Here is a 27,400-nt window from a genome sequence, read left to right as displayed (position 1 = left end):
AAGCGAAATCAATTAAAGGCTGCAGTGAAATTCAAGGTGGTTCATTGTTTTGGGCCCAAACTCAGACAAAAGCATGATAATGCTTTCACGTAAATGTGCTGAAATGTTAGAGAAAGTACAGAAATCGGTTCTAAATGAACTGCTCAGCATTTTGGAAACCACACTTATTAGCTTGCTTATTTGCCAGTACAACAAACTTTCTTCATAAAGTTGGGGTGATGCTCAGTCCTTTTTCAAGCAGGACAAAATGGCAGCAGGGTCACAAACTTTCAAAAATTATAGCTAAACAGTATGCTAAAATGTGTTTCAGGAACACTTGAAGCATCATTTGATGTCAAATGAGGCACGTTGATTGTCACTTTAGCTGCATGTGGGCATTAACTAATCAGCATATTCCCAAAAATGTCAAACTATTCCTCTAAAACAAAGGAGGACATAAATACAGTTTATGAGCGATATATTTTCTTCTTCACTCACTGAGACGCTCTTCCTTAAAGTTCACAGTTTCCTCTTCATCTCTGACAAATGAGCTTCCTGCCTCATTAAAGCTGAGACTGAATCAACATGTGATTGTAGCTGCTATTGCATTAACATTGTTTGAAACAAACAGAGCTATTGTGCTCTGTCTCGACCATCTGTGGACAGTTTAGTGCCAGCGGGTGGGTCAGCTTTTCCGGGGACTCTGAGTAGACTGTGAAACAGATCGACTCTGTTTGAATTCACAAACTGTAGACAGACGTGGAGATTGAACTCCGTCGCTGTATTGGCTGACAGCATATAATCACATATGAATAGATAGATAAGGACATTTTGTAATGGTTCCTGATATTCTACTTGTTTTTTTTTTTAACATTCTGCTGCACCAGAGTTGTTACTCGGACAGACAAATAATGCAGTCATAAGTGGCGTGATGTTTATGTTTCTCTGGGATTTACAGCCACTCTGACCAGGATTAAAAGGTTTTATAATGTCTTATTTATGGGAGAGGCTGAAAGGATGGACAAAGGCTTTTACACAGTAATACACGTGAATAAATATGCGGGTACACATTCACAGACATACGCACACACACACACTCCGTTGGATGGAAATGTGGGAAGCATGATTCAAGCGGCCTCTGGCAAAAACAAACTGACCATGTTTCCTCTGGTCATCCTGGTTTCCTCTAACAACGCTGTGTATGTCTGCCTCTGTCTACCTGCTCTCTGTCTCGCATGTGTTATGTCACCAAACATCACATGAATGAAGCAGGAGGTTAGATCCTGTTTGTTCTGCCTCAGGGCCAGTTTTCCCCCCCGAGTATCTTCAAACCGACGTCTGCGAATGTGCATGCGTGAGTAAAGGATTAGTCACTAACAGTGTGAATTGTTATGGTTTGCAAAAGGCCGCAGCTGTGTACATCTGGATCCAGCCGTTTTGTCTTTACTCTCACCACATCCTTGGAAAACTTCAAGCCAGTGGTGGGAGAAGCTTTGTCGTCTCATGCAGTTCATTTTCAATCCCAGACCAGAATCCAGGAGTTGGGAAATGAAGTCAGTTTACCAAACATTGTGCTCATGTGAACTTTTGGAACAAGATTTGTGATGTCATTATGTTGTCATCTTTGGGTGGAAAATATGAGAGGCAGAAAAGGCAGAAAGCAGAGGATTACCAGGACCAGATTAACCCACAAAGGGAGGCCCAGAGCACAGTTGTACTGGAGGTCCCTGTTGACCTTTTGGTTCCTACCACTCTGTTGCCTTTAAGTATCCATTAGATTCAGTGCATGTGGCAGCCTAGAGCAAGTGTTAACCTACTGTGACGTCACCCATTGGTTTGTGGGTCACTGTTTTGAAGCCTTGACCTTGGCATTAACAGAGTCGCTGTCTTGATTTTTTTTGTTAGAACCAGAGCATGCACAGTACCGTCAAAAGCCTGCAGATGGTGGGTGACGTACTGCAACTTGAGCAATTTGTTTGTTTTTCTCTTATCTGTTCAGCAGGAAAAAATGGCAGCCAGCCTGGTCGCAGTTCTTCTCATGTTAAATCTAAACAGTACGCTAAATGTGTTTCATTTGAGGTGAAAAATAGGCAATGACGTAACAGATTACTGACCCATATTTGATCAGTACTGCCTAGTTTGACATTTTGGTCCGTGTTTAGGGTGGCTTCGTTGGAAATCAGACACAATATTGTGGCTGCATGGTCACACACTTTCTCGAATTACATCTAAACAGTACACTAATAAATGTTTATGAACACATTTGAGGTGAGAAATAAGCAATACACTGACAGAATCTTAATCCATATTTGATCAGCACTGCCTAGATTGACAGTTTGATCTGAGTTTCATGAGCTCTGTGTGTTGCACTGGGCGGACTCGCTTAGTCGCTCAGAAGGTAGCCCCGGCCTCAAACATACCCTGCTTTATCCTCTCTTTTACTCTAAATGGGAACATAATTTATAAAATGAACATCAGGCTGTAGAGGAGGAAGAACGATCTAATCTAGCGATCGAGACCATAAACTCATAAATAAATCAAATGAGAACTACAGTTATTTTCTCATAGGAGTACATACATTCAGGCTGCTTTTTGCAACCAGTACAGTCACCCCCGCGGGCCACAAGAAAGAATGTAGGTTTAAGTGTCCACATTAACTTTTTTTCTGAGCGCCACCATCTTTTTTCATCTTTGTTCCCAATGAGGAGAGAGCGTCTGCACCCGGCGTCTTTTCCTCCGCCTTTTTTGTGCAGCCACTCCAAGTACTGCAAGGTGAAAATCTACAAAACTTTTCACAAAGCCGCTGGTGTTGCCACCTCCACTTTTTTCCAGGCAACGAATCATATATTAGATGTGGATTCGTCACCCTGGTAACCAAGAAAATGGAGGAGAGTTAACCTGTCTGTTTGCGCCGTAAAGGAAAAACAAAGGCCCGTGTGCGAATCTCTGTGGTTTGAAGTTTAGTTTCGCTCCTGAGACGCTGTTTTTTCTCTGAAATATCTGCTTTATTTTACTTTCATGTAGGTGTCATGTCAAGTAACTGCAGGTGAAATCTCAACACTTCCTGATTTTGCAGCTTCATAATAAAAGTTTAAAGACAACAAAATATTGTGAAAAATTTATAGGAACTGGCATGTGGTTAAGCAGTGTTTTACAACCGCTCGACTCAAGACGAGCCCGTATCAAGACACGCTTTCAAGAGTCAGATCTCTGCGGCGCCAGACTGACGAGCTGAGTTAAACCGAGGCAGCATGTCTGCCAGTCGATGCTCACAGTAAAAATCATGTCAAACAAATAGATAATAAATACCAAAGGGGCGATGCTAGACTGTGGAACAATGGCAGTCATAGGAACTTTCAAGACATTGTTGTCATAGAAACAAAATCCACATGCAGCATTTTTTTCAATCACACAGACGCTTCATCCCAGCATCCTTTCTGCCAGAAAAAAAAGGCTAACTCAACTCTCATCTCAACTCAGCTTTATTTATATAGCACCTTTCAGACACAGATGCAGCCCAGAGTGCTTCACATAGACATGGCCCCTCAGGCACATTAGCTTCACTTTTTTAGATGCACTGTCCACTATTTAATATGAAGTCTATAGCTTGTAGACACAGAAACCAACTAGTCCTCCTGAGAAACTATTCATAATTTCACCTCCATGTAAGAACACTTTACTTCATTTGTCTGACAGCTTTAATTACTAGTTACTTTCCATAATATTACAGATTATTAATAACAATATAAATCTAGAGCTGCAATGATTAATCAATCATCAGTTAATCGCTTTGATTTAATTTCATTTTTCAATTTCAGTTTTTTAAATGTGAATACTCTGTGTTTCTTTATGACAGTAAACTGAATATGTTTGGGTTCTGGACAAAACTAGACATCTGAGGGAAACACTGATCGACATTTTTCACCTTTTTCTGACATTTTATGGACCAAACAACTAACTGATTCATCAAGAAAATAATCAACAGATTATTCAATGATGAAAATAATTGTTAGCTCCAGCCCTATAAGTATATTTTCATGCTGATACTTGCTGATACTGACATATAGCAGAGTGTTTCTACAGTTGAGTATTGTTACTTTTACTCAAGCAAAAAGATCTGAATACTTCTTCCAACAGAAGCTGGCTGCTGCATTTTTCCTAAATCTGTCTTTGTGGGGTGGGCACTGTGCCAACATCCTGATGAAATTGCTTTATTATTTAATTTGATACTACGCTCAACTGGTGCCTATTCCTAAATTTGTGTTAAATCAAATTACCAGAAACCAGCGGTGGAAGAAGTATTCAGGGCTTTTACTGAAGTAAAACTTGCAATATTGCCACAAAGTGAAACTGAGGCTCTGGAACAGTTACCCACTTCTCTTGGTTATTAAGCCAGCCTCAGGATTACATCTCTACAGCCTCTACAGCTGTCAGTCAGTATGATGCAGATCATGATGATCGTGTGGCTGCAGATTTTACAGCTGAGGTGCACAGCAGGTTTGGAGACCTTTGTTCACACCAGACCTGAGAGATGACCCGGTGCATTTTCATATTTGCATTAAATTTCAGTTTTAACCAGAGAATAAATCGTCTTTTGTCCGTGTCTTTCTGTTACTCATCTCCTGTTTTCAGTGATTTTATTCCAATTAGTCTCTCTCCTTCTCTCTCTCTCTCTCTCTCTCTCTCTCTCTCCCTCTCTCTCTCTCTCTCTCTTTTTCTCTCTCGCTCTCTCTGTCTCTCTCATTTTTAATTCAATTCAATTAACTTATTGGCACGATGTTTTGATGAAAAACATGTTGCCAAAGCTTATGGGCATGGGATCTTTCAAGCACAGGGGCGATTCCTGGTGCTTTACATGAGGCAAAGAAATGCTTTAGAAGATTATTCAAATATGCACACAACAGAGCAATGAAAAAGAGACACAGCACAATAAAAAGGAAAATAAAATAAATTAAAATAGAAGAAAATTAAATAATAAATTTGCAGTAATAAGTCGCCCAAATTACATAAAGGAAATAAAAGTGAGGTAGAGAACCCAACCAATAAAAAGCACAGGAAAACAACAGTTTGTCATTAAGATTTCTCATACAGTATAGACATAAACTGATAATTAATAAATGCAGTGAATATGTAAAATGCAGCGGTGATATAAGGACAAGGAAAGAAACAAGTAGATACTGATAGCACTTTCATAACATGAGAAATATTGAGAAACAGGAAAATAAATGAGAAAAACCTGTAAAAAGAGTGAAATTATCTTTATAATCCTCCATGAAATTATGTTTTGCTTTCAGACAAGCAGTTATATATATTCTCTTCCCAGTTCACCAAAGAGAGTTTGAATAATCTCTTTTTGTTTTGAAGAAAAAAAAATCCCTCTGTCTTACCAATGCCTTTGTCTCTGTGTCTCTGCAGGGAAGTGAATTTTAAGAACTACACTCTGCTGCAGCTGGACGAGGAGTTTTCTCGGGGACGGGGTCTAGACGTCGGCGCCCGAGCCTGGAAGGGAGGCAACGTGCTGCTTTTCTTCTGCGACGTGGACATCTACTTCACAGCTGACTTCCTCAACACCTGCAGACTCAACACACAGCCCGGTGAGACATATGCACACTATACCACGCACGTTTCAACATATAACAGATTGACAACATTACAGATATCCGCAGTGAATTTATTACCAGTAAAAACTTTGAATCGGTATATCTCCAGCTACACTGCAGTGGAGGCGTTTGGAGATGTCTTGAACTATCTTTCTTACTGTCCACATTGCTGCTGCAGATATCTTGACTTTTCTGACGCATCACATTGTAATTGTATATGCATTTGTAGATGAAATGTTAGTTTGACACTGAACTGCACTTAACTGAAATAATGACAATTCAAAACTTCACTGAAGATATCTTTAATTTAAGTTTTGATGAGTCATTGTTTAAAGGGATAGTTAGGATTGTTTGATGTGGGGTTAGATGAAATACGTATCCATAGGCAGTGTATTAGCTACAGTCGGGTCGATTTTACCCACCCAAAAAAATCAATATGCGCGCAAGTGTACTCAATATTTAGAATATTTTCGGTGTCACCTTGCCATCAGACAGTTTTATCTCTCGACAAAGCAATCAGACTCCTTTGACAAAAACAGTAATTCTACTGTGTCTGCTGCCTAGATCAGCTAATTTGTTTGTGTCATTGTGTGACTTGTGTGACCAGTCGAGGCAGCAGCGGACCGGCTACTCCTGTGTTTTCAAAATAACTGTTTTTGTCAAAGGAGTTTGGTTGGTTTGGAGAGAGTGATATTTGGCTTTATATAACCACAGTTGCTCATTGGAAAAAAGCTGTCTGACATCAAAGTGAAGCAGTGAAAATATACTAAATATAGCATACACTTAAACTGATATAGATTTTTTTTTTAGCAAATTCATTTTGTTGATGACCCTGTCTACATGTTTCCTACACCAGTAATCCTCCTGCCTCTCCAAACTGGGGGTGAGCCGAGCTATCTACTATCGCTAATACACTGACTATGGAGGAATACCTCATACAACCTGGCCACTGATGGAGTAAAATTCAATTGTAGTTATCCCTAATTACATTCTCCATGCAGCTCCATGATTCATTCTCAGTAATCAGAACATAAGTAGAGATATCTGACATTTGAATTTTGACTATAGTCAAAACATCATTACACATAGTTTGAATTAATGTTTTAATAGGTTATTTCTGCCTAGTCAAAAACTATCTTCAACTATAATTCCAGCTGGTCAAATTGTTATCATGACCAGTCAGAATACTTAAAATGAAATAAGAGATGGTGAGGTGAAACCTATTAAATGTCATATAAACAGGGTGTGGAAACTTTTTAAAATGTGAACATTCACCATCTACAAACAGATAAATATTCTAATTCACCAGCCACTCAATAGTAAGTCATTATTTTTGTCTGAAATATACCAAACACTGTCATATTTTATAATTTGCCTGGTGGCTGATGCTAATTTCCCACCCTGCATTGTGAACACACACACACACACACACACGTTCCCATTAAATCACCATCTTAGCTGTCTGACACCTCTGTCTCTCTCTCCCTCTCAGGTAAAAAGGTGTTCTACCCGGTGTTATTCAGCCAGTATAACCCCACCCTGATCTATGGAAGTCCTGAACACGTCCCACCTGTGGAGCAGCAGCTGGTAACAAACACCACTCAAATCTGTCCTCTCCTCTTTCTTGTTTTCGAGCACTCTGCGAGCCACTTGTGGAAAATATCCCACTCAGTGCCGTGCTGCATTGCTGCAAGGTTTAGAGATATTCCCCTCTCCAGCTGCTAGGTGTACAACAGAAGCATGTTCCTGTTGAAGTGGCTCCCGAGTGTGTTGAGCTGATGTATTTCGGTTTATAAGCTCTCAGATCTTTTCTCTGTAGGTGATCAAGAAAGACACGGGCTTCTGGAGGGATTTTGGCTTCGGCATGACCTGCCAGTACAGGTCGGACTTCATAAACATTGGTAAATATTACAGAAAGACATAATTTACAACACAACATGCGCTGTAGTCATACTCATCACAACATCTTAGCGATGCAGGAATTTATAAACAGTAGCTCTTGGGGGTTGATTATCTGAGCAGAGGCGTTACATAACGCAGGGTAAAAATGGGCTTCCTGGATGGCTACCAAAATATGCGCACTGCTACGTTAATGGTGCCACAGCTTAATGGATATGAAAAACATCAGAACACAAATGGTTCAATATTACATTACTGTTCTTAACTGGGAGCAGATTTTATTATATTACTCTGCATGGAACAGCTCTGAGCGGCAGCAGCATATATTAGCATATCTCATAGCCCAATGTCCTCTCCATCTGTATATTAGGTGAGGAATATTGGCTCTCAAGACAGATTTACATCAATTTAGTGGCCCTCCAAAGTGAAATCAATTAAGGGGTACCGTGAAATTTAAAGTGCTTTATTGTTCGGGGCCCAGATACACACGCATGCAAGTATGCAAATGCTCTCAAATAACTGTGCTGAAATGATAAACAAGGCTCCAAGAAGGCCAGAAATCTGTTTCAAGGGAATAGTTTGACATTTTAGGGGGCTGCACTGATTAACTTTCTTGCTGCAAGTTTTATGCAGTGCGAGTGCATTTATTTATGTATGTAAATATGTACATAATGTGAAGTATTATGTAATATTACTTTCAGTTCTAATTTGCATAACCACATGAGATTGTTTTCATGATTTGCTTTCTGTGAACCCTAGAAAGAGTAGCTGGCATGTTAGTAACAGCAAATGGTGATCCAAATAAATAAGTAAAGAATATACAGTAGAAATGCACAATAAATATTAGGACCAGTAAATTATCAGTCAGTTAGATTTGGTTCAGTCAGACCTGTGGAATATTAAATCATCCATATTTGCTCACCACATCTTAGCTTTTTTTTTACTCTCAGGTGTGCATAAACTACAGGTTATATGAAAATCTTTTTAAAATACAACAATGTGAGTCTCCATGTCGTGCATCCCCAAAATAGAGTATTGATCACTCTCCTGTCTGATCAGTAAATATGTAGCTACTGCTAAAGGCTAAAGGCTGGAAGCAGGAGGAAAACAGCTATCTAGGCTCTCTCCAGCGATGAACAGTTCACTTACCAACACATCGAAGCTCAGGCAAGTTGCCTGCAGGCTGCAGGGACGAGCACGATGACAAGTGACGTACACTGTAAGTTATAACTCTGCCAGCGGTTTGCAATGTAAAGCTAAGTCTATTATCCTGAAAAAAACAGAAGCCCACTGCTCTGAAAATACAAACTCTGGAGTTGGAGTTCAGTGACTGCCTGCCAGACGCCACCGTTGTAATCAACTCCTCCTTCTAAAAGATAATTAATGATTTCTTACAACTCATAAACAGACACTTACTCATTAGACAAACTATTGCTATTAATTTTAGCTCCATGTGGAATCACTACACCAGAATGAAAACTTCAAAGGAGGACATGATGGCTGTAGTGCTGTTGTCAGAGACGCAAGTATTTCAACTTAGCAGCAGTTTCCTTCCTACCGTGAAACAGTCTCAATTTAACGTAGCTGCCTCTATATGAGCTACATAAGTTAACAAGACCATGCATGAGAGGATATTTCTATAGTTTTTCTTAATGCCTGCCACTGGGTCTGAGTCTCTTTGAAAACAGAAGAAATGAGCCTGTGTTTTCCCAGAGGAAGTTACAGTGATTAGTACATGGGCAAGTTAAAATAGTTCCTTGTAGTAGCTATAATCTCTGATAACATCATGGTCATTTTATGATTTAATACAGTAAATATATCGCATATTTCTCCTTTAACCGAGTGGATGCTTTTGTAGCCATGACGACGTAGATTCCCTAAACTTTAAAAACCATGATCTTTCCCTAACTCTTACCAAGTTGTTTTTGGCTTTATCGTAGCAGTGACACATGGGAAAATGCATGTCTGTTGTTCTAGATGGAATGCACAAGCAAAGTATTTTGCTATTTAATTTGAGGGACTTCTTGTGTATTTCGCGTCAGATTATCGTTTAATGAGAGGTTATGTGAGTCCATTTCTTGGCAGGGTGCAGTGACTTCCTGTAAAACCACAACTGATCTGGTATGCACTTTGGTTTTTTGTCAAACAAACAAGATATATACAGATTTATACAGAGTCAAACTAGCTGTGCCTGACTGTCTGGTTCCAATCTCAGCTAAGCTAAGCGAGCAAGCTTCTGGCCGCAACCTCAAATTTACCATACAGACCCACTGATAGTCTCATCTAACACTGGACATGAAAGGGAATAAGTGCGTTTCCGCAAATGTCGAATTGTGTCTTTAAAGTCAGAATGAAGTTGTGCAGTTTTACATTCTTCAGAACTCACAATGCTAAATGTTATTTAGGCCAGGAGTGCATTCACACAAACAAATGAACAATTTATCTGTTGGGTTCAAATTCCTGTCTTATCTCTGTTTAGCCCTGAAGCATGAGTTTAAAAAGACAGACAGACACTGACAGAATAATCAAAATAAAACTGCAGAGAGACATAAAGTGTCAGCAAAAGCAGACATGAGGAATTCAGACATGTAAAGATGCACGTCTGGTCAAGAACTGTTTTGGAGCATCAGTGTAAAACATCCTCACCGCCCCCTCATGAAACAACAAATCAGGCAGCGAGGAGAGAAAACTGATTATGATCACATACTGTCGACTCTAATCAGGATTCCTAATCAGCATTCCTTTAAGAGGTAGAGAACGCAGCACTGAAGACATTAATTGCTTAGAAAATGTTTGCATATCAAAAGCTTTTTCCACATAACAACACACCCTGTGATGGTATAATGAAGTCTTATAATGCATTACCCCTCTGCTCTCTTCATCTCCAGGAGGTTTTGACATCGACATCAAAGGCTGGGGCGGAGAAGATGTCCACCTCTACAGAAAGTACCTCCACAGCAACCTCCTAGTGGTCCGGGCGCCGTCGCGAGGCTTGTTCCACCTGTGGCACGAGAAGCACTGTGCCGACGAGCTCCCTCCAGACCAGTATCGCATGTGCATGCAGTCCAAGGCCATGAACGAGGCGTCGCACGGCCAGCTGGGGATGCTGTTCTTCAGGCACGAGATCGAAGCTCACCTCCGCAAACAGAAACAGCAACAAAACTCAAACCCCAAAAAGACATGAAGACATGAAGCTGGTTGATTATAATCACTGCAGTGACTGAAATCAGTTGAAACAGTGCTGAACTGCATCAGATTTTAAAGGAATAGTTCAACATTTTGGAAAATCCCCTTACTTGCTTTCTTGCTGAGAAAGAAAGCTAGATCCCACTTTCATCTTTTACTCTAAATATGGAGCCAGAGCCAGCAGGTGATTAGCTTAGCTTAGCATAAAGACTGGAAACAGCTAGCCTGGCTCTGTCAGAAGGTGAAAAAAGCTACATACAAGCAGCTACAAAGCTCTCTTAAGCCATATTTCCACTACAAGGTACGACTTAGCTTGACTCCATTTGCTTGTGGTCATTCACACACGGTCTTGAGAAGCTGCAGCCTTTACTCACTGACAAACCAGATGACGATGCCAGATTGACGTCACTGCCCACTTTTTTCCTCCTCTCTGCTGCATTCATTGTCTCTGTCTCTGTCCCTCACAGCACACAAAAAGTAGCTACACTACTCTTATAACAGAGGGTCTGAAGGGATTGTGTTCATGATACTCTGCACTTAAAAAATAAACCACAGCCTGGTTTTTAATAGTTAATATTAAGTTAATATTGATGGTAGTTTGGCTATTTAAAAATGCTGGGTTTGTGCAGGATGTCTCGCGTGCTGTTTTCACGTCAACTTTTAGTATTAGCTCAACTTGCATGTATCCTCAGCGGGGGCGATAACAAAAAAAGCACCAGGTAGTATCCGTAAATGGAAACCCCCCCAAAAAAAGCGAGTAAAAGCGAGTAGAGCGGAGCATTTTGAGCGAAGATAATCACCTGCTGGCTCTAGCTCCAAATATTAAGGGGCAGTTCACTCCAAACTCAAAAATACATATTTTTCCCTTGACCTGTAGTGCTATGCATCCATCTAGATTTTTTTTTTTTTTTGGTGTGAAGTGCAGAAACTTCTGTCAAAGAGATGTCTACCTTCTCTCCGGTATAATGGGACTGAAAGGCTTTCCACTTGTGGTGCTCAAAGCATCAAAACCAGCGTCTCTTTCCAAAAATCATGACCTGGTTACTCAAGGTAATCTATCTAATGTAGGAAGTACTTTCTTTGTACTAGAAAAGAAAATAGTCCCAGTAGAGTGCTGCAGAGAGATGGATGGATAAATATCACTACAAGCCAGGGGGAAAATATGTACTTTGATTTTGGGGTGAACTGTCCCTTTGACATATAGAAATAAGAGTGATTAGACATGAGGCTCTGAGATAAGCTAATACTGTACATGCTGCTTATAGACACAATATGCAGGATTTTCTCCCGTAAACTCATCACCTATGACCCGCCAGAACAGCGTGGCAGCGCCTGCATCTGCACAGACCCCGCCCTCTGCCTGTATCTTCTTATTTTCTTGTTATTTTGCAGTGCTCTGAAGGCTTTACTGACCCAAAACATTGGTGTTTGACATCCCGGGAGTGAGACTCAACAGTCAGCTATCTTTCTGTGTTTACAAACAGCAACTGCCGAATCCTGCTTGTTATAACTTTAAAGACAACTCTGATATCGGACTGAATTGTCAAGTCGTTACACTCCATTTCCAGACAATCAGTTTACTCTGAGGGAGGCGAATTCGAAAGTCTGGACTCAGGCAATTTAAGACAGGAAGGGGAAGGAAATGATTAGCTCGGCTCTGTCTTAAGATAAAAATGATGCTGACCAACTAAAGTCATTTCATATTGCCTTTTTGTGCAGATTAAACAAACAAGATATAATGTGTTAATTAATGAACTTTAGAAGGGATTTAAGCAGATTAGCTACTTGTCTTCCCCCTGTTTCCAGGCTTTATGCTAAGCTAAGCTATCTTCATATTAAATGTAGACATGAAAGTGGTATCAATCTTCTCATCTCTCTGCAAGAAAGTGAATATTTACCAAAATGTTTAACTATTCCTTTGAAGAAAAAAAATGTGAAGACTTTTTGCTTTTCAAGGACTCGGGGCTCTTTGTTGCTCTGTAAAGGAGAACATAAAAGATGAATTAAGATGAATTAAAACTGAACTCTTTGAGGAATTCATCTGCGCGACTGGAGTGGACTCGTGTTGGACATCGACAGATCTCCAGTCTGAAACATCCATTTGTAGTTTCACGTCCCATTTTTAACTTCCTCAGTAAACGGCAGCGAGGCCTTTCAGAGAGTAAACATAGATGTTCAGTTTGAGCTGTGGAGTCTCTCTGAACCGTGTGCCTTCTGTGAATAAAACCCAAACGCCGTCTCCTCAGGGTGGTCAGTGGAAATTGAACCGACCCACAGGTTTTATATGTAGGGAAACTGTGCCACCTGGTGGAGTGAACGTGAACAATATGCTGGTGAATAAACAATGAAGGACTCTTTTTAAAAGCCTGGAATGGCCTTGTAAAACTTTCTGTTTTTTTCTATAAATTATTGATCTGTAATCCTCATTCCTTTATTTATGTTTGTTATTATTATAAAAGAAAAATGCCTCCCTTTTGTAAGGATTATGACTTCTGATGCAGTTGTTGCCCGGGCAGTATTATGTGTGGGCCATTCACCCCCATAAAGGATGATGCTGAGTCAAAGAAAAACATGCTTTGAATGACAGTATCTATCCTGCCCTATGAAGGCAGAATGCAGTAACTATAGAAGGAGTTCAGTCAGTTCAGAGAAAGGCTTTAAGGCTGGATACCATGCTATCATTTCGTGTCTTTTTAGATTTATTATAACATTTAAGTCAAAAACCAATATGGCCGCTACTGAGATCTGCTAGACTGGCTACTTTTAGGAGGAATTAAGCTGTTAACTGAATAAAATGTCAGTTGTCTTCTTAAAACACATATTCTTCATTTACAGATGAAAACCAGGGGAAAATCAATAACTAAGCAGGTTTTAGCGAAGGTTAGCCACAACTGTCTCCCTAGCTAGCTTTCACGTGACACAGCTGTCTTACTTTAGTTGTCTAAGCACTTAACACTTTGGGCTTCCATAAAAAAAAAACCTGTTTGGCTTTAGTTTCAAGCGACAAGCTAACTTTCAGATTAGGTTTAACATTAGCTTTAGCATTAGCAGTCTTGACACGCAGATTGCAAAAACTATACAACCAAACTTGACTACAGATACCATGTTTTGGGTCCTTTATGTAATTATTTTGTAATAATCAAATTTAAAAAGCTTGAATTGAACATTTCTATGGCATAATATTTTTGATATGTTAAAAACATCAAATAGCTTTCACATGATACAACCTCCTTATCAGTCTTTCTTTTTTTGTTTGTAAGTCTGGTTTGTAATGACCACAAATTTAAGAAGCTGTTTTCATGGAAATTGAACATTTCTGTGGTATAATATTTTTTTATATTGTTAAAGGGATTTTTATGAAACATGTATCCCCAGTTACTGCATTCTGCTTTTGTAGGTAAGTGTAGGTATTTGTCAGTAAAATGATGCTTTTCTTAAAAGCCTTATGAGACATTTATGCCCAAAGTACATCTAAAGATGAGTCTATTTTTTAAATGTTTAATTTAAAAGTTAAAGTACTGTAGACTAATTTGTTTTGTTTTTTTAGTGGACATGTGATGGATAGATAAAGGAAAACAATTTGCTGTCCTGAAAATGACGATGACTTAACTTAAGTCAGAATTAGATCTTAATATTTTTGTCTCTCTTAATCAAATGTGACTCTTGTGAACTTACCCTTTTTGTCATGAATAAACTCACAGAGTGCATTAAGGAAGAGATGATGCGATATAACACATGCAGTCACAGAAACTGGAGCTGTTATAGAGACATAACTGCCTTGATGGTTCCTGTGTATTTTTGTTTTAATATAATCTAACATAAATCTCGTTCCAGCACTTCTTCTTCAGTCAGTCAAAACGAGCTGTGCTGTTGGTGGGCGACCAAAGATGTGAAAAGAGGCACTTTTTGAAACATGTTTTTATTATTTTGCCATAAAAACATTCCTTGTAATAAAACATCGAATGACTTCCTTTTCAAGTTATTTTTTCACTTCATGTAAATGAGTTGAATAAAACATATTTGTGCATTGTGTATATTTTGATTTGTTTGCTGCACATGCTGTAATTATCAAATCTTAGACACACTAATTACAGTATATCAAAATGTCTGTAGAATATAATGTGCAGGACATTTCAGCAGCTCAATAATATTTCATTTAAAATTATATTTCGACACACATAACACACAATATTGCACCTTCTGTGATTTGAAAATTGCAGTAAGTCATATTGCAATTTTGATAAAATTCTGATTAATTGTTCCGCCCTATATTTCATTTTAGCACCTATTGTTCTAAGTAGTCCAGTAAGTTTATAACTCTCATTAAGTCAATTTTCATTAGACTTTGGTGAACTAATTCCCACTGTGGCTCCACAAAACACTGCTAGAGTTTCATAGTATTGCAGAATATCCCAAATAATGGAAGTGAATGTTGAGTTTTCAAATGTAAAAATGCCTCCATACTGCTCATCCGGTGTAATCACCATTGTTTTCCTGTGAAACTCCAGCAGTGTTTTGCAGACTAACAAAATAAACCTGACCTTCAATCGCCGTGACGCCGAGTAGATAATGACTGAATTTTCATTTTTGGGTGAACTATTCCTTTAACGCCTGCCATCGGGTCGGCCTCTCCTTCAAATCTGATGAAAAGACCCCATGTTTTCATTTTACCAAACAAAGTGAGCCTCAGCCAGTTAAAAAGAAGCAGTGAGACAATTTTATTGTAGTGGAAATATTTCTGCTTTTGTTTACAGGAGCCTCCAAAATCAACAATCTGTTAACTGTCAACATCTGTTGCTCCTAGACCTCAGTCGTGTGTTGTGCCCATTTGTGGTGAACATTATCAAATATTTAGACTTTTTCCACATCTTAAAACCTCCAAAACAGAGTTAAAGGAACGTCCAGATTCATAAATTGTTTAAAACATTTTTCAATTTTCCCAACTTTCACCGTTACACACACTTCATAAGAATTATAAAGACACTATGCCATTTCAAAAATCAGCATTAGGGTGGACAAATTGATATTAACCTGTCAGTATAACGCATTGCAGTTCAGTACAATCAGCACCTCTCTAAACCTGACCTCCACGAAGGTTGGATTTATTGCGGGGAAGCAGTATAAGACTACATCAGTTTTAGCAAGGCGTTCCTAGTAAACTGAGCAGATGTGGAGGAAATAAATATTTTGACAAATACTGAAAGTTTGGAGCCATTATTTGTTGGCATTTGTCACAATTTCCTGAATTTTTACTATTTTATTGGTGTAATTTAACCTCCACAGCACTAGATGGTGACAGAGAGCTGATAACGTTGTAAGCTGTGAATACTGATGACCTACACTCCCCTCTGCTCCTGAAGTGTACATGACCATCACAGATAATAAATGTACATACCCATACATAGTGAGATTGATTGATGTGTGTATATATAAATGTTATCACACCATCTAACAATTATACATTTTTATATATTTATGTGACAAATATATATTTCAATTTAGGCCAACTTCTGGCCAGATAAATGACTTCTGAGAGTAAGTTAACAAGTAGCTTTTTGTAATTCCCTGGGGTGATTATTTTTGACAATCACAAACTTGATCAGATAACATCTGCACTCCAAAACACCGTGGAGCCTCCTGAGCTGAAACGAATGAGTCATCTTGACATTAGGCCTGTTTGAAAAGGAACGCAGCCCAGTTGCGAAGAAATATTGGCCCTAGGCAAGAGGTTAATATAATTAACGACAAAAATGCTGCACATGTTCATGCAGACGAAACTGTGTCATCCATGCTCCCCCAGCTGAGGTGACGCACGTGGCTCTCAAACTGACGTGTTCCCCTGTTTGTGACCTCATCAAAGTCCATACATTACTCTGTGATTTGGTCACCTGTTATCCAGCAGACTTTCCTCCTTGATGCATATTTTTATCTATGATAAAATGTTTGCCCAGGCTGGAAATGAGGTTTAAATGAATCATTTTAACAGACTGTGCCGCTGCGTGCTGCTGTGTTGGCTAATAGGCTGGAGGTGCCGTGCCATTGTTCCGACAGTTTCATTAACTCTGAAACCCCAGTAGTAGACTGAAAGCTCATTTGTCCGACAGCCCGTTAACCTAAAAACAAATGGCCATTGCTCTGAGGACCCATTATTCCCAAACCCCAATAGTCCAAAATTGTCCTATTGGATCGAAGGCCCATTTATCCTGCAGCCTGTAACCCCCAAAACAAACGGCCATTGCGTTGTGAGAGCCGTCAGAACAACTGGCAGTCCCCTGGCAGGTGCACAATCTTTGACAATATCCAATTTGCCCCATGAAACATTTTATTATCCAGGGCAAATAGATCAGTGTTTCCCAACCCTGGTCCTCAAGGCACACTGCCCTGCATGTTTTAGGTGTTTCCCTGCTCCAACACACCTGATTCAAATGATCAGCTCGTCATCAAGGCTCTGCAGAAGCCTGACAACAACCTGATCATGTGAATTAGGTGTGTTGGAGCAGGGAAACACCTAAGACATGCAGGACAGTGTGCCTTGAGGACAAGGGTTGGGAAACACTGAAATAGATGACAACAATAGTTTGACACTTCTGTCTTCTTTTCACCTTCTTGCCAAGAGTTGGATTAGATGAGATCAACAGCAGCCAGTTAGATTAGCAGCAGTATTAGAAACAGGAGGGAACCCACTGGCTCTGTGTGACAGTCACACTCACTAGTTAACATATCAGGGGTTTGTACATCAGTCTGAAGAAAAAAAGACGTGCGTAACAATGACACATCAGTGTTGTGGCGAGTTATGCGTCAGAACAATTCTGCACCTGGTTTACCAACTTCCAGGAGACTCCGCTGGTTGCCTGGAAACCTCCAGGAAGTCACTTACCTTCTCAAGAAGAAGGTCAAGCAAACACAAAACGTGCCAAAAATCTCTATAGACTACTCGAAGACGAATGAATGTCTCAGCAACAGTTGCTTGGTCAATCCTTATTTATGGATTTTTTTTTTTATTTTATGTTTCATGATGCTTTATCTATGGTTATTTCACATTTTATTGTGCTTAATTTATTTTATTTTATGCCATTTGTGTATAATATATAATAATAAGTTCTTGCCTTATTGTTTAAATATTAATTTGAACAATAAAGAAAAAAAATAGTCTCAGCACATGACCCTCCATGAAACTGCAATGTTTTTAGACTTCAGTTTTTGTACAGATTATTCAAACTTGACACAGCATATTATTAGTGAATTTACATGGTGCTGGTTTAGAGATATTTTGTCATCAGTGGACCAGGCTAGCTGTTTATGGCAGTCTTTGTGCTATAGATAGGCTAACCAACTACTGGCTGTTAGCTCATAGCTATTTGTTTTATTTTTTACTTTTAAAGGACCAGTGCGTAAGATTAATCGGCATCTAGTCGTGAGCTTGCAGATTTAAAACACCTTGTCTTGCACAGTTATTATAGTTTTGTATTTTTCATTAGTTTTTATCTTAATTTTGTTTTCATTTTTGTTTTCAGTTTAGTGTCTGTCGGTTTCCTTGTTTTAGTTTAGTTTTTCCTCTTTAATTTTTTTAAATTAGTTTTAGTTACATTTTATATTATAATAATATATTATTGTAATGTAGGTCTCAACAAACATTGTGCACTGATGCTTCCTTGTGCTTGGTGTGCTGACAGATCTGACCAAACGGACAAAAACATTATATATATTTTTAGTTATGTAAGCACACTGTCATTTAGTCTTATTTTTTATCTAAACCGAGTAGATATATAGTACCTACTCAGAAATATACCATATCAGCCTATTTATCGATGTACATATATTGCAAATGCATATTTGTTTTTTTTAAAGAGAGTGTCATTGATCTAATTCTCGTGACAAGAAACCCAATAAAATATTTCCCAACATGTTGTAATGTTTTCTTAGGTTACAGTTTGCTGCTATAAGAAAAAAAAACACGTTTGACTTGACTTTTAATTACAAACTGAGTAACGCACGCACATGAACGAGGCTAATTTTCGTTTTTCCGACATTCCCGCCATAACTTGAACGCCGCACCAGGCCCACGGCTGCGGCCGCCCCCGGAGCTCTGCGGGACCGTCAAACAGCTCCTGAGCCACCGCTTACGACACCAGCTAGCTGCACAGGTGCTCGTCCCGGGTGACGAGCCCTCCGTGAGACCCGCGTGTTTGTTTGTTTGCTTTGTTTGTTTGTTTTAATTTAACGGCTTTTAAAAAAAACAAAACCGTCGGCATGAGAGACCCGCGGAGGCGTCGCGTCTGCTGCAGTTCACCGACAAACAACAACAACAACAGCAGCAGGAGCGGCAGGAGCTACACGGTTCATTCCTCCTGATATGCGCTTCTGTCCTGCGGCCCCGGAGGTCTGCTTGTTTTTTCTCACGAGGGCGTCGACGTTTTATATTGTGTTTTTGTGGCGTTTGGTGTCTGATCGGAAACCACCACTTCTGCAGCAGCAGCAGCAGCGTTAGACCCAAGGAGGAGCATCTATCCGTCCCCCTGGTGTTTATTACAGGAGAGGACGCAGCTCAGTACAGCAGGGACCGAGACAAGAGACAGACAAGAGCAAACATGTTCGAGGCGAGAGGAATCCCCTTTGTCCTGTTGGACTTAGCCTGTCTTATTCTAGGTATGTATTCACACGTCTCTATTTTTTTTCCCCACTGTCTGCTGCTGCTGTTATTGATACATAATCGGATTTGTGAGCGGTTATAATCCCTCTGTTCGGATATTTAACAGTTTGTATCACGTGAAGGGAGTGGTGAACGCTCAGTTGCACGCGAGTGGGACACTGAGACTTTAACACGTTTTTTTTTTTTTTTACATGATATTTTAACCTGTATTGACGCCATTAATCAATCAAAAACGTTGATGCCGTGATCTGTGTGGTGTCGTTCTAAGCAGGTTAAACTGGCTTTTCCCACAGTCCTTAAAGTCTTTGCATTGCTCTTTGTCTCTATTGTATGCAAATAAGTGCAGCTCCAACGTCTTTTCACTTGTTTCACGCATCTTATGGTTAATTGTGATGCTGTTTTCTTTAAGTGCTGCTGTGTGAAATAATGCAACAGCTGCACGGTGACACGGATCATTTCTGTAATTAGTGTTGGATTAATCGTGATGGAGTTTTTACCCCGTTATGTAATGTTTCCATACTTGAATGCAGTTGTGGAAGAAGTATTCAGGTGCTTTATTTGAGGAAAAGTACCATTACGGCAGAGCTGCAATGATTAATTGATCAGGTGTCAACTATTAAATTAATTGCCAACTATTTTATATTTAAAAGTCAAAATTCTCACTTTCTAGCTCTAAAATGTGAATATTTTCTGGTTCCTTTGCATCTTTATGACAGTAAAGTGAATATGTTTGAGCTGTGAACAAAGCGAGACCTTTTTTGAGACGCTGATCGACATTTTTCACCATTTTCTGACATGATCGGAACCGAACAACTAATAAATTAATTGATAATACAGTCAACAGATTAACAGGCAATAAAAATAATCATAAGTTGCAGCCATAATTCCTATCATCTGTATTATTCATTACATTGAAGTACTTTAAGTAGTCAGATCCATTACTGAAGTAAAAGTACCAGTACAGCAATATAAAAATACTCTATTACAAGATAAAGTCATCCTACGCAAGTAAAAGAACAGAAGTAGTTAAAGTATTTAAATACAAGTACTGTCAAAGTTCTCTTCCAGCTTCTTAAATGTGAATATTTTCTGGTTTATTTCACTCATCTCTGACAGTAAACAGAATATCTTTGGGCTGAGGACAAAACAAGACATTTGAGGGTTTTATTTTGCCATTTTAAGACATTTTATAGGCAAATAACTAATCGATTAATCGAGAAATAGTCAACAGATTAATCAGCTAAACAGACATCCACTGGTTAATGATGACGCTACTTTCTTGATTGCAGCAATATATAATAATGCAACAGCTGCACTATAAAACTAATAATAATCAGTATGATATTATGTGTATTGAGGTATTTGCTCCATTATGTAATGTTTCCAGTTTATTCTCTGAAATAGTCAAAGTTTAAGGTTACATACAGTATATACCTGATTTCTGCTCATTTAAACTAAACATGTGATTTGAAAATTATAATCAGAAATGTCCTTTCTACCTTAAGGGCTGTGTTTTAAACTGACTTACCAGCGTTGACACAGCTCACGTCAGTTTCCTGGGTCCTGTAACCACATGTCTTCCCCTCAGATGATCTTAAATCATTATATGGAAGGGCGCTTAACTGTCCTCACATTAAAATATCTACAAACTACAGTTTGTCTTTCAATTTTACCAGCCGTTATCTTACATCTTAAACCGCTGTTTCATATTTTAAACATCTGAAATTGCGGTGACACACAAAAGTTTGAAACGTGCTGTTTTTTGGGGGTTTTTTTTTGTTTTTTTTTCAGGCAGTCTTTCAGTCTAATGAATCATAGCATCCATGCTCGTGGGGCTGCACGGTTTCAGTTTGACAGACATTGTCTCTGGGGCTTTACTCATTTTTAAATCTGATTATGAATGATCCATATGTTCCATGACTCATTAAGTTATAGCTCCCTTTGCTCGGTCTGCAGCACGGGCGTCAAAATTAATTTCATCCCGGGCCACAGTAGCAATATGGTCGCCCTCAAAGCGCTGGTTGTAAATTTAAGATTATCAAAGTGCATCCTGTAACTGTGGAGCTGATGAGCGGGGTAATAATTAAAGAAAGAACCTTAAATTTACAAGAACTCAAACTCACAACAACTCACATATTCATTTAGATTAAAAAGTAAAAACAAACTCATGCATATTCTCTGAAATTTAAGTTACAGATTTGCAGAAATATTCTTTGCAGGCTGTTGAAGGCCGTATAAAATGAGGCGCCGGGCCGGATTCAGCCCACGGGCCTCATGTTTGACACATGTGATCCACTTGTATATTTAAAATGACATATGTGGGATTAAAACGAGGCTTGATTGTTTTAAACAGAGGAGCCCAAACTTTTTCACTTTCGAGGGACAAAAACCGAAACGAGAAACAATCACCCGCTGTTTTGCATTATTACGTTTCAAAACAGTTTCCCTTAATTGACCTCCACTGCAAACTGTCGCTCCCCCGCGCTCAGAGTGTGAAGAAAAATAATTGATAATTGGATATTTAAAGAGCGTCACAAGAAAATATTTGAAACAATTAACAAAATAGTTTACAAAATAATTTTCTAATTGTTGCAGCTCTGCTCTTTTTTTTTTTTTTTTTTTTTTTTAACTAAAAACGTCTGATGGGCCAAATCAGACCTTGTGGCGGGCTAACTTTGGCCCGCAGGCCCCACTTTGGACAGTCCTGGTTTGAAAGATCTTCTTAAGACATGTTTTAAAGCATAAAAATACTCTAACAACCCAAACATATTCAGTTCACTGTCATAGAAAAGTGAAATTAAGAAGCTGAAGACAGAGAGTTTGAATAGTTTTTCTTTAAAAATGACTCAAAATGATTAATCGATTCTCAAAATAGTTGTTAGTAAATTAAATATTTGACATCTAATCGATGAATCAGATAATCTTTGCAGCTCTAGATGGCACTCTTTATAATATTATTTACAGAGACCCAAAAATTCCCACCATGAGTAAGCACTTTGAAATATTGCTCAGACAGGACTTACTGTATGTTGCATAATTTAGTAAGTGCAGCAGTATGACTGTACAGAGTCTGTGCTCTGTTCGGTGCAGATTCAGAAACAAACTCGATTATTCTGCTACTGACGCAGACTATTAGATTATAACTGAGCGTCTGCGATGGTCTGCAGACCGGAGCTGTTTCATGCACAGCTGCGTGCGACCAAACATGCACGTTCATGAACGAGGTTCATCCCATAAGAACATTGGTTGATAAATGTCAGAAGTGACATATCCAGAGAGGATATCTGTTCTGGTTTGCTCACACAGCTGATTTAATTTTAGTTTTAAACGCAATTACTGAGCAGGATGCCGGTAAGTCACGATAAAAGATTAAATGGCAAAAAAGAGACGGGGTTTATTTATGTTTAAATGTTCTCATTTTTCTTCCTGTTTTTTTGTCACTTAGTTGCACAGATTGAAATGAGAGCTGGTTAAAGTGTAACTGCAGTTAGAAAGTGACTCGGGGGTGGGGGGTCGGGGGGGTCGGGGGGGGGTCCTGCCCTCGCCTCGTGTGTGTTTCTGTCCCCGACTCTCTGGCATTTCCAGCTGTTGCAGCCAGTCAGCTCAGGATGGCACAGCTGACAGTGTGAACAGCTGCGGGAACGACAGACAGAACAGACACACAGGACCAGATTGAGCAGTAGTTTATAGGGCATTTGTGAAGGTACATGTCCTCTTGTTGATGTGCACTACAGCTCAATAATTCACCCTCTTTTTCTGCCTGAACGGACGAAGAATTGTGTGTTTCCTCCAAAGCACAATGTGTCAAACGGGCCAAGAGACCAGAGAAATGACAGCGGCATTAACTTTGAGACTTTGAACTGTCAAGACCTGTTAGCATAATCTGTTATCTTTATGGTATTTTATCTATAGGGAGTGCTTAGCTGTGTCCACAGCTCCTTTCTTTCACGCCACCGTTGTGCTCCGACAAAGAAACTCTTCTCAGTCCTTCCTGCTGAAAACCTGCCCAAGAATAACCTCATGTTTGGAGCCATGAAGTCACTGTTGTCGAGTGTCTTGACTGTGTGTGATGCATCATGTCGCAGCGTATCTGTCTGAGATCATTTTCTGAGGCTCAGTGTCAAAGGATGTGACTGGCAGTATTTTGTGTTTTTAATTATTGTGGGTGCAAAGGAGGAAAGTCAGCCTGAGGAAGATCTTGTAGATCAAAATGTCGCATTTAAGGAGAATTACGATATTTATTTGGAGCCGAACTGCGTGCAGACTTTTCTCCTTTGTTCCCTGCCGTGATACTTTTTGTCTTTCACCTGATGATTATTGTAACGTGCTTCTCTTATTGTGAACAAATCTCATGAAAAGACCAGAACTAACTATGAATTGATCATAATAACAAGTGTGTCCATGTAGCCTGATGTAGCTTAATGTTTTTATGTGCCACTGACCTCCATTCTTGTCCAAAAAACTATCAGTGAAACATGCTGTTGCACTGAATGATGAACAAACATGTATGAGTCAATCCCACACACACGTCATGCTAATTGGACTGAAAAGACTCACTACAGCGTAGCTTAAAATAGTGCAAAATAAATGCAGTGTTTTGAGTAACAGTGCCCAGCAGTTTAGGGAGATTATTTTGCCTCTTCTAAAAAATTTAACTACATATTTTGATCTGTTTTTAAAGATATCTTCAGCAGGAATAGGGTTCAAAATAAACCCCAGCCAAGCAACAAATGAAGCTAAATTTCAGGTTTGAAAAACTAATTCGGAGCCAGTGCGCTGGCCAGTAAACAATTTGGAAACACAACATAGGAGGTTTACATCACTGTTGTGACGTCAGCGAATCAAATCCAACCAGTTCACTTCGAGCCAACTGGCACTTTCCACGCAGTTGCTGTTTTTACCATAAGAAACATCTGTGTTACACGTTATCAGAGATGTGGCGACACTTTTCTGGTGTTAAGCTGCCAAAATGTAAAACACAAAGACAAAGTCTAGTCGCTCTGGTTGGTGTCCCTTTATCTCATACAGTGTCTGTCCTCTGATACGCCTTTCAAATGTGCAAGGATGGAGGAAGCTGCATTTTAGAAGTGATGTAGGGTTTGGTAGTATATTGATGAACAACAAAGTTTTTTATTGAAAAAGTTAAGAAAAGTTTTAAATTTGATGTTTCTTTCGTAAGTGTCTCCTTAAATCGATGCTAAAGATGAGTTTGCATACTAAAAACTTACTGTAAGAAGTACTGTTAGTTAGTTATGTTGTTAATTTAGTTAAATAATGCTGCAGGAGCAGATGGGCTTGGGGCTGATGTGGTAAAATATTGAGGGACAGACACTGTTGGTTTTGGCCTTTTCATTGAATTTGGTAACAATAAGAGCAGACTTATCCTTTAATGAGACTGCTGGAAAGGTTGGGGTCTCTCATTTTTGTCACATTTAATTTGGCTCATATTCATGCACGTCTATAGTTCTTAATTCACCTCTATCTGACAGATGTGAAGACCTCAGCGCTTTGTTTTGTCACTTTCCTTGTTTCTTTTTATTCCTCTCTTTGACCTCTCCGTCCTGATCTCTCCGTCCACAGGAGGTTTGCCCCTGGCAGCCTTTAACCTGGGTAAGATCCGCCCCTATCAGAGGGGCTTTTTCTGTAACGACGACAGCATCAAGTACCCTTTCCACCACAGCACAATCACCTCTACGGTGCTCTACACTGTGGGCTTCGCCCTGCCCATTAGCTGCGTAAGTAGGAGTCACGCAAGGCGGGACAGCAGACGACCTGTCTCGTGGCAAATATGTTGACTTGTCAACCGCAGGTGTGACTAAACGACTTGAAAGAATTCAAAGGTGTGCCAGGGGCTCCGCTCTCGTTTACCGGCACACCTACACAGAGAGCTGCTGTTATTTTTGTTATCAGCTGCTCCTGTGCTTCTCCTGTGACGGCAAGTCAAAATGTCTGCCGTGAGAACGGTCTGTGAACACGTTTACACGAGTTTAGGATGCATTAAGAAAGGCTGTCTGATAATATGTTTGGTAGCTGTTAGAATAGCACAGCTACGTGTTACTGAAACCAGAGCTGCAGGCACAGTATATTTTATTTAACTCTGCTTCTGTGTGAGGCTTGTGTTCACCTTAGAGTTGTGTATCAAAAGGCGAAGGAGGATGTCCACTTAAATGTTTAATACGTCCACACACACAAACAAAAATATTATATAGCATAGATTTGTCACAATACCAGATATTATACTTTAATACAATACCAGTGTAAAAACATGGTGATATGTAAGAGGCACACAAAATGTGATAATTAAAAAACAACAACAATAACTTTTTAAAATTAACCTGCACACAATCTGGTCCAGAAGATGTCACTAAATCCCATTTTGGTTTTGCTGTGCTGCAAGCCAGATTTCAAGCAGTACAAACATGTTGGTGTCAAAGTATTGATAGTTTTGACAACTTTGCTGGAGTGATTTTCTTTTGCCAATATCTCGGCTACTACAGCAAGCTTTATTCAGTCTTCTCCTAAAACATACAAACAAACAAAACCCTGACGGTGTCTGAATATTTTAATCATCCTATAGGTTAGTGTTCAGTTTTCAAACATATTTATTATTTTCAGACTCCAAAACATTTTGACCAAACTCAATCCCATACAAAAAAAAAAAAAAAAGAAAAAACCCAAACCACAATTAAATTCAGTGAATTAGCGGTGTGCTATTTTTACTCCCAAATGTGGATAATATGAGGCCAGGCTTTTTTTATTTGGTTTTAAAGTTTATCTGTTGGGTGAACTTTCTGTTGCTGTTGTTAATTAAAGTGACAGACTTGCAGGCTGCATGCTTTGTCCCTCTCTGTTCCTTAAAATAACCGGAATGCTCATCTGGAACGGAGCAATTGTTTCTGGAGAGAAGTGCTGCTGCTGCTGGTGTGTGTGTGTGTGTGCGTGTGTGTGTGTGTGTGTGTGTTGTGTGTCTGCCTTCGCTTATTCCTTCTGTGATATCAGTGATTTATCTCTTCCATCTTTTCTGTCGGTCTTTCATGTATCATGAGTAATCGTAACCTCAATATGTAACACTGTGTTGAATCTTTAAGGGATAGTTCGAACTATTTGAAGTGGGATTGTGTGACGGACGTGATCATAGTCCCCTAGTTTGGAGAAGCTGGAGGAGTAGAGGTGTAGGAAGCGAAGCAATATACTGCTGTAATCTATTTTAGCCACTTAAAAAAGGGTCTACTTTAAAAAAAAATCAGTGTCAGTTTAACTATATGCTATATTTAAGATATTTTCAGCACCTCACCTTGCCACCAGACGGCCTTTTTTAAGTGGGAAACCACGATTATATAAGCCAGATATCGCTCTTCCTCACTCAACCAAACCCCCTTGGAAAAAAAGAGTAATTTTATCTTGCAGAACACTGGAGTTGCTTCGATCTGTGAGTTTGTCTGTGTTGTTGTTTGACTTTGGTGAATCCAAACTAACCTTTTAAAAACACATAAGTCACGCAATAAAACAAACAAACTAACAGATCGAGGCAGCGGTGGACCAGCGACCCCTGTATTCTTGAAGGTAAAATTACTGATTTTGTTAATGGAGTCTGGTCTGGTATGGAGAGTGACATTTTGGCTATTTATTAATGGTTCCTCATCAGAAAAGGCTGCCTGACGTCAAGGTAAACTGGTGAAAACATCAAGACAGGCATTTTATTAACTAGTTAAAATGCGTTTTGCTGCTGCCTCTTCTGTGCTGGTGCACCTCGATCTGCTGCACCTAATACCATGACTATCGATAAGCACCTCATGCAACCCCGCTGCAAATAAGATGAATCATCCCTACTTTAATTTTTACAAACTCATTCCACCGTTCACTGTCTGTCAGAGGAAGGTCTGGGAGAACATGTTAGAAAGTAGAGCTGGAGAGACTCTTTTAGGAAGAGATAAGTACACCAGAAAGAAGAAATGTCTGGGGTCCCTGTGTCAGAGGAAGCACGTGAAAAAAGTGTGCAACTCGTCATGTTAGGGTGACCACAGCTTCAGCTCTCGGTGGGTTTGTCGGTGAGAAATTGATCGAGAGACACACAGTCCCTGATGAT

At 39.4% G+C, this 27,400-nt stretch overlaps 2 protein-coding genes across 3 annotated transcripts in view; both read left to right on the top strand.

Moving 5' to 3' along the window:
* csgalnact1a (chondroitin sulfate N-acetylgalactosaminyltransferase 1a) overlaps nt 1-10,717 on the top strand; it is a 45,217-nt gene extending 34,500 nt beyond the window's left edge. Inside the window, exons 6-9 of the mRNA XM_084746149.1 lie at nt 5,395-5,573; nt 7,072-7,166; nt 7,399-7,480; nt 10,367-10,717. Of these exons, the coding sequence (XP_084602275.1) occupies nt 5,395-5,573; nt 7,072-7,166; nt 7,399-7,480; nt 10,367-10,662 (652 nt within the window). The 3' untranslated portion in view covers nt 10,663-10,717. The remainder of the gene's footprint in view (nt 1-5,394; nt 5,574-7,071; nt 7,167-7,398; nt 7,481-10,366) is intronic.
* An 8,399-nt stretch (nt 10,718-19,116) lies between these two features.
* Nucleotides 19,117-27,400, top strand: part of plpp1a (phospholipid phosphatase 1a) — a 21,702-nt gene continuing 13,418 nt past the window's right edge. The window contains exons 1-2 of one of the 2 annotated variants that reach the window (XM_084745511.1): nt 19,117-19,310; nt 24,895-25,049. In XM_084745511.1, the coding sequence (XP_084601637.1) occupies nt 19,253-19,310; nt 24,895-25,049 (213 nt within the window). In that variant the 5' untranslated portion in view covers nt 19,117-19,252. The remainder of the gene's footprint in view (nt 19,311-24,894; nt 25,050-27,400) is intronic. The other variant, XM_084745513.1, reaches the window with a different exon arrangement.

This window comes from Lutjanus erythropterus, chromosome 20 (assembly GCF_056507025.1).
Source record: "Lutjanus erythropterus isolate fLutEry1 chromosome 20, fLutEry1.hap2, whole genome shotgun sequence".
Lineage (NCBI taxonomy): Eukaryota > Metazoa > Chordata > Actinopteri > Lutjaniformes > Lutjanidae > Lutjanus > Lutjanus erythropterus.
The sequence above is the reverse complement of the archived record's forward strand: the minus strand, read 5'-3'. Positions and strand labels throughout refer to the sequence as shown.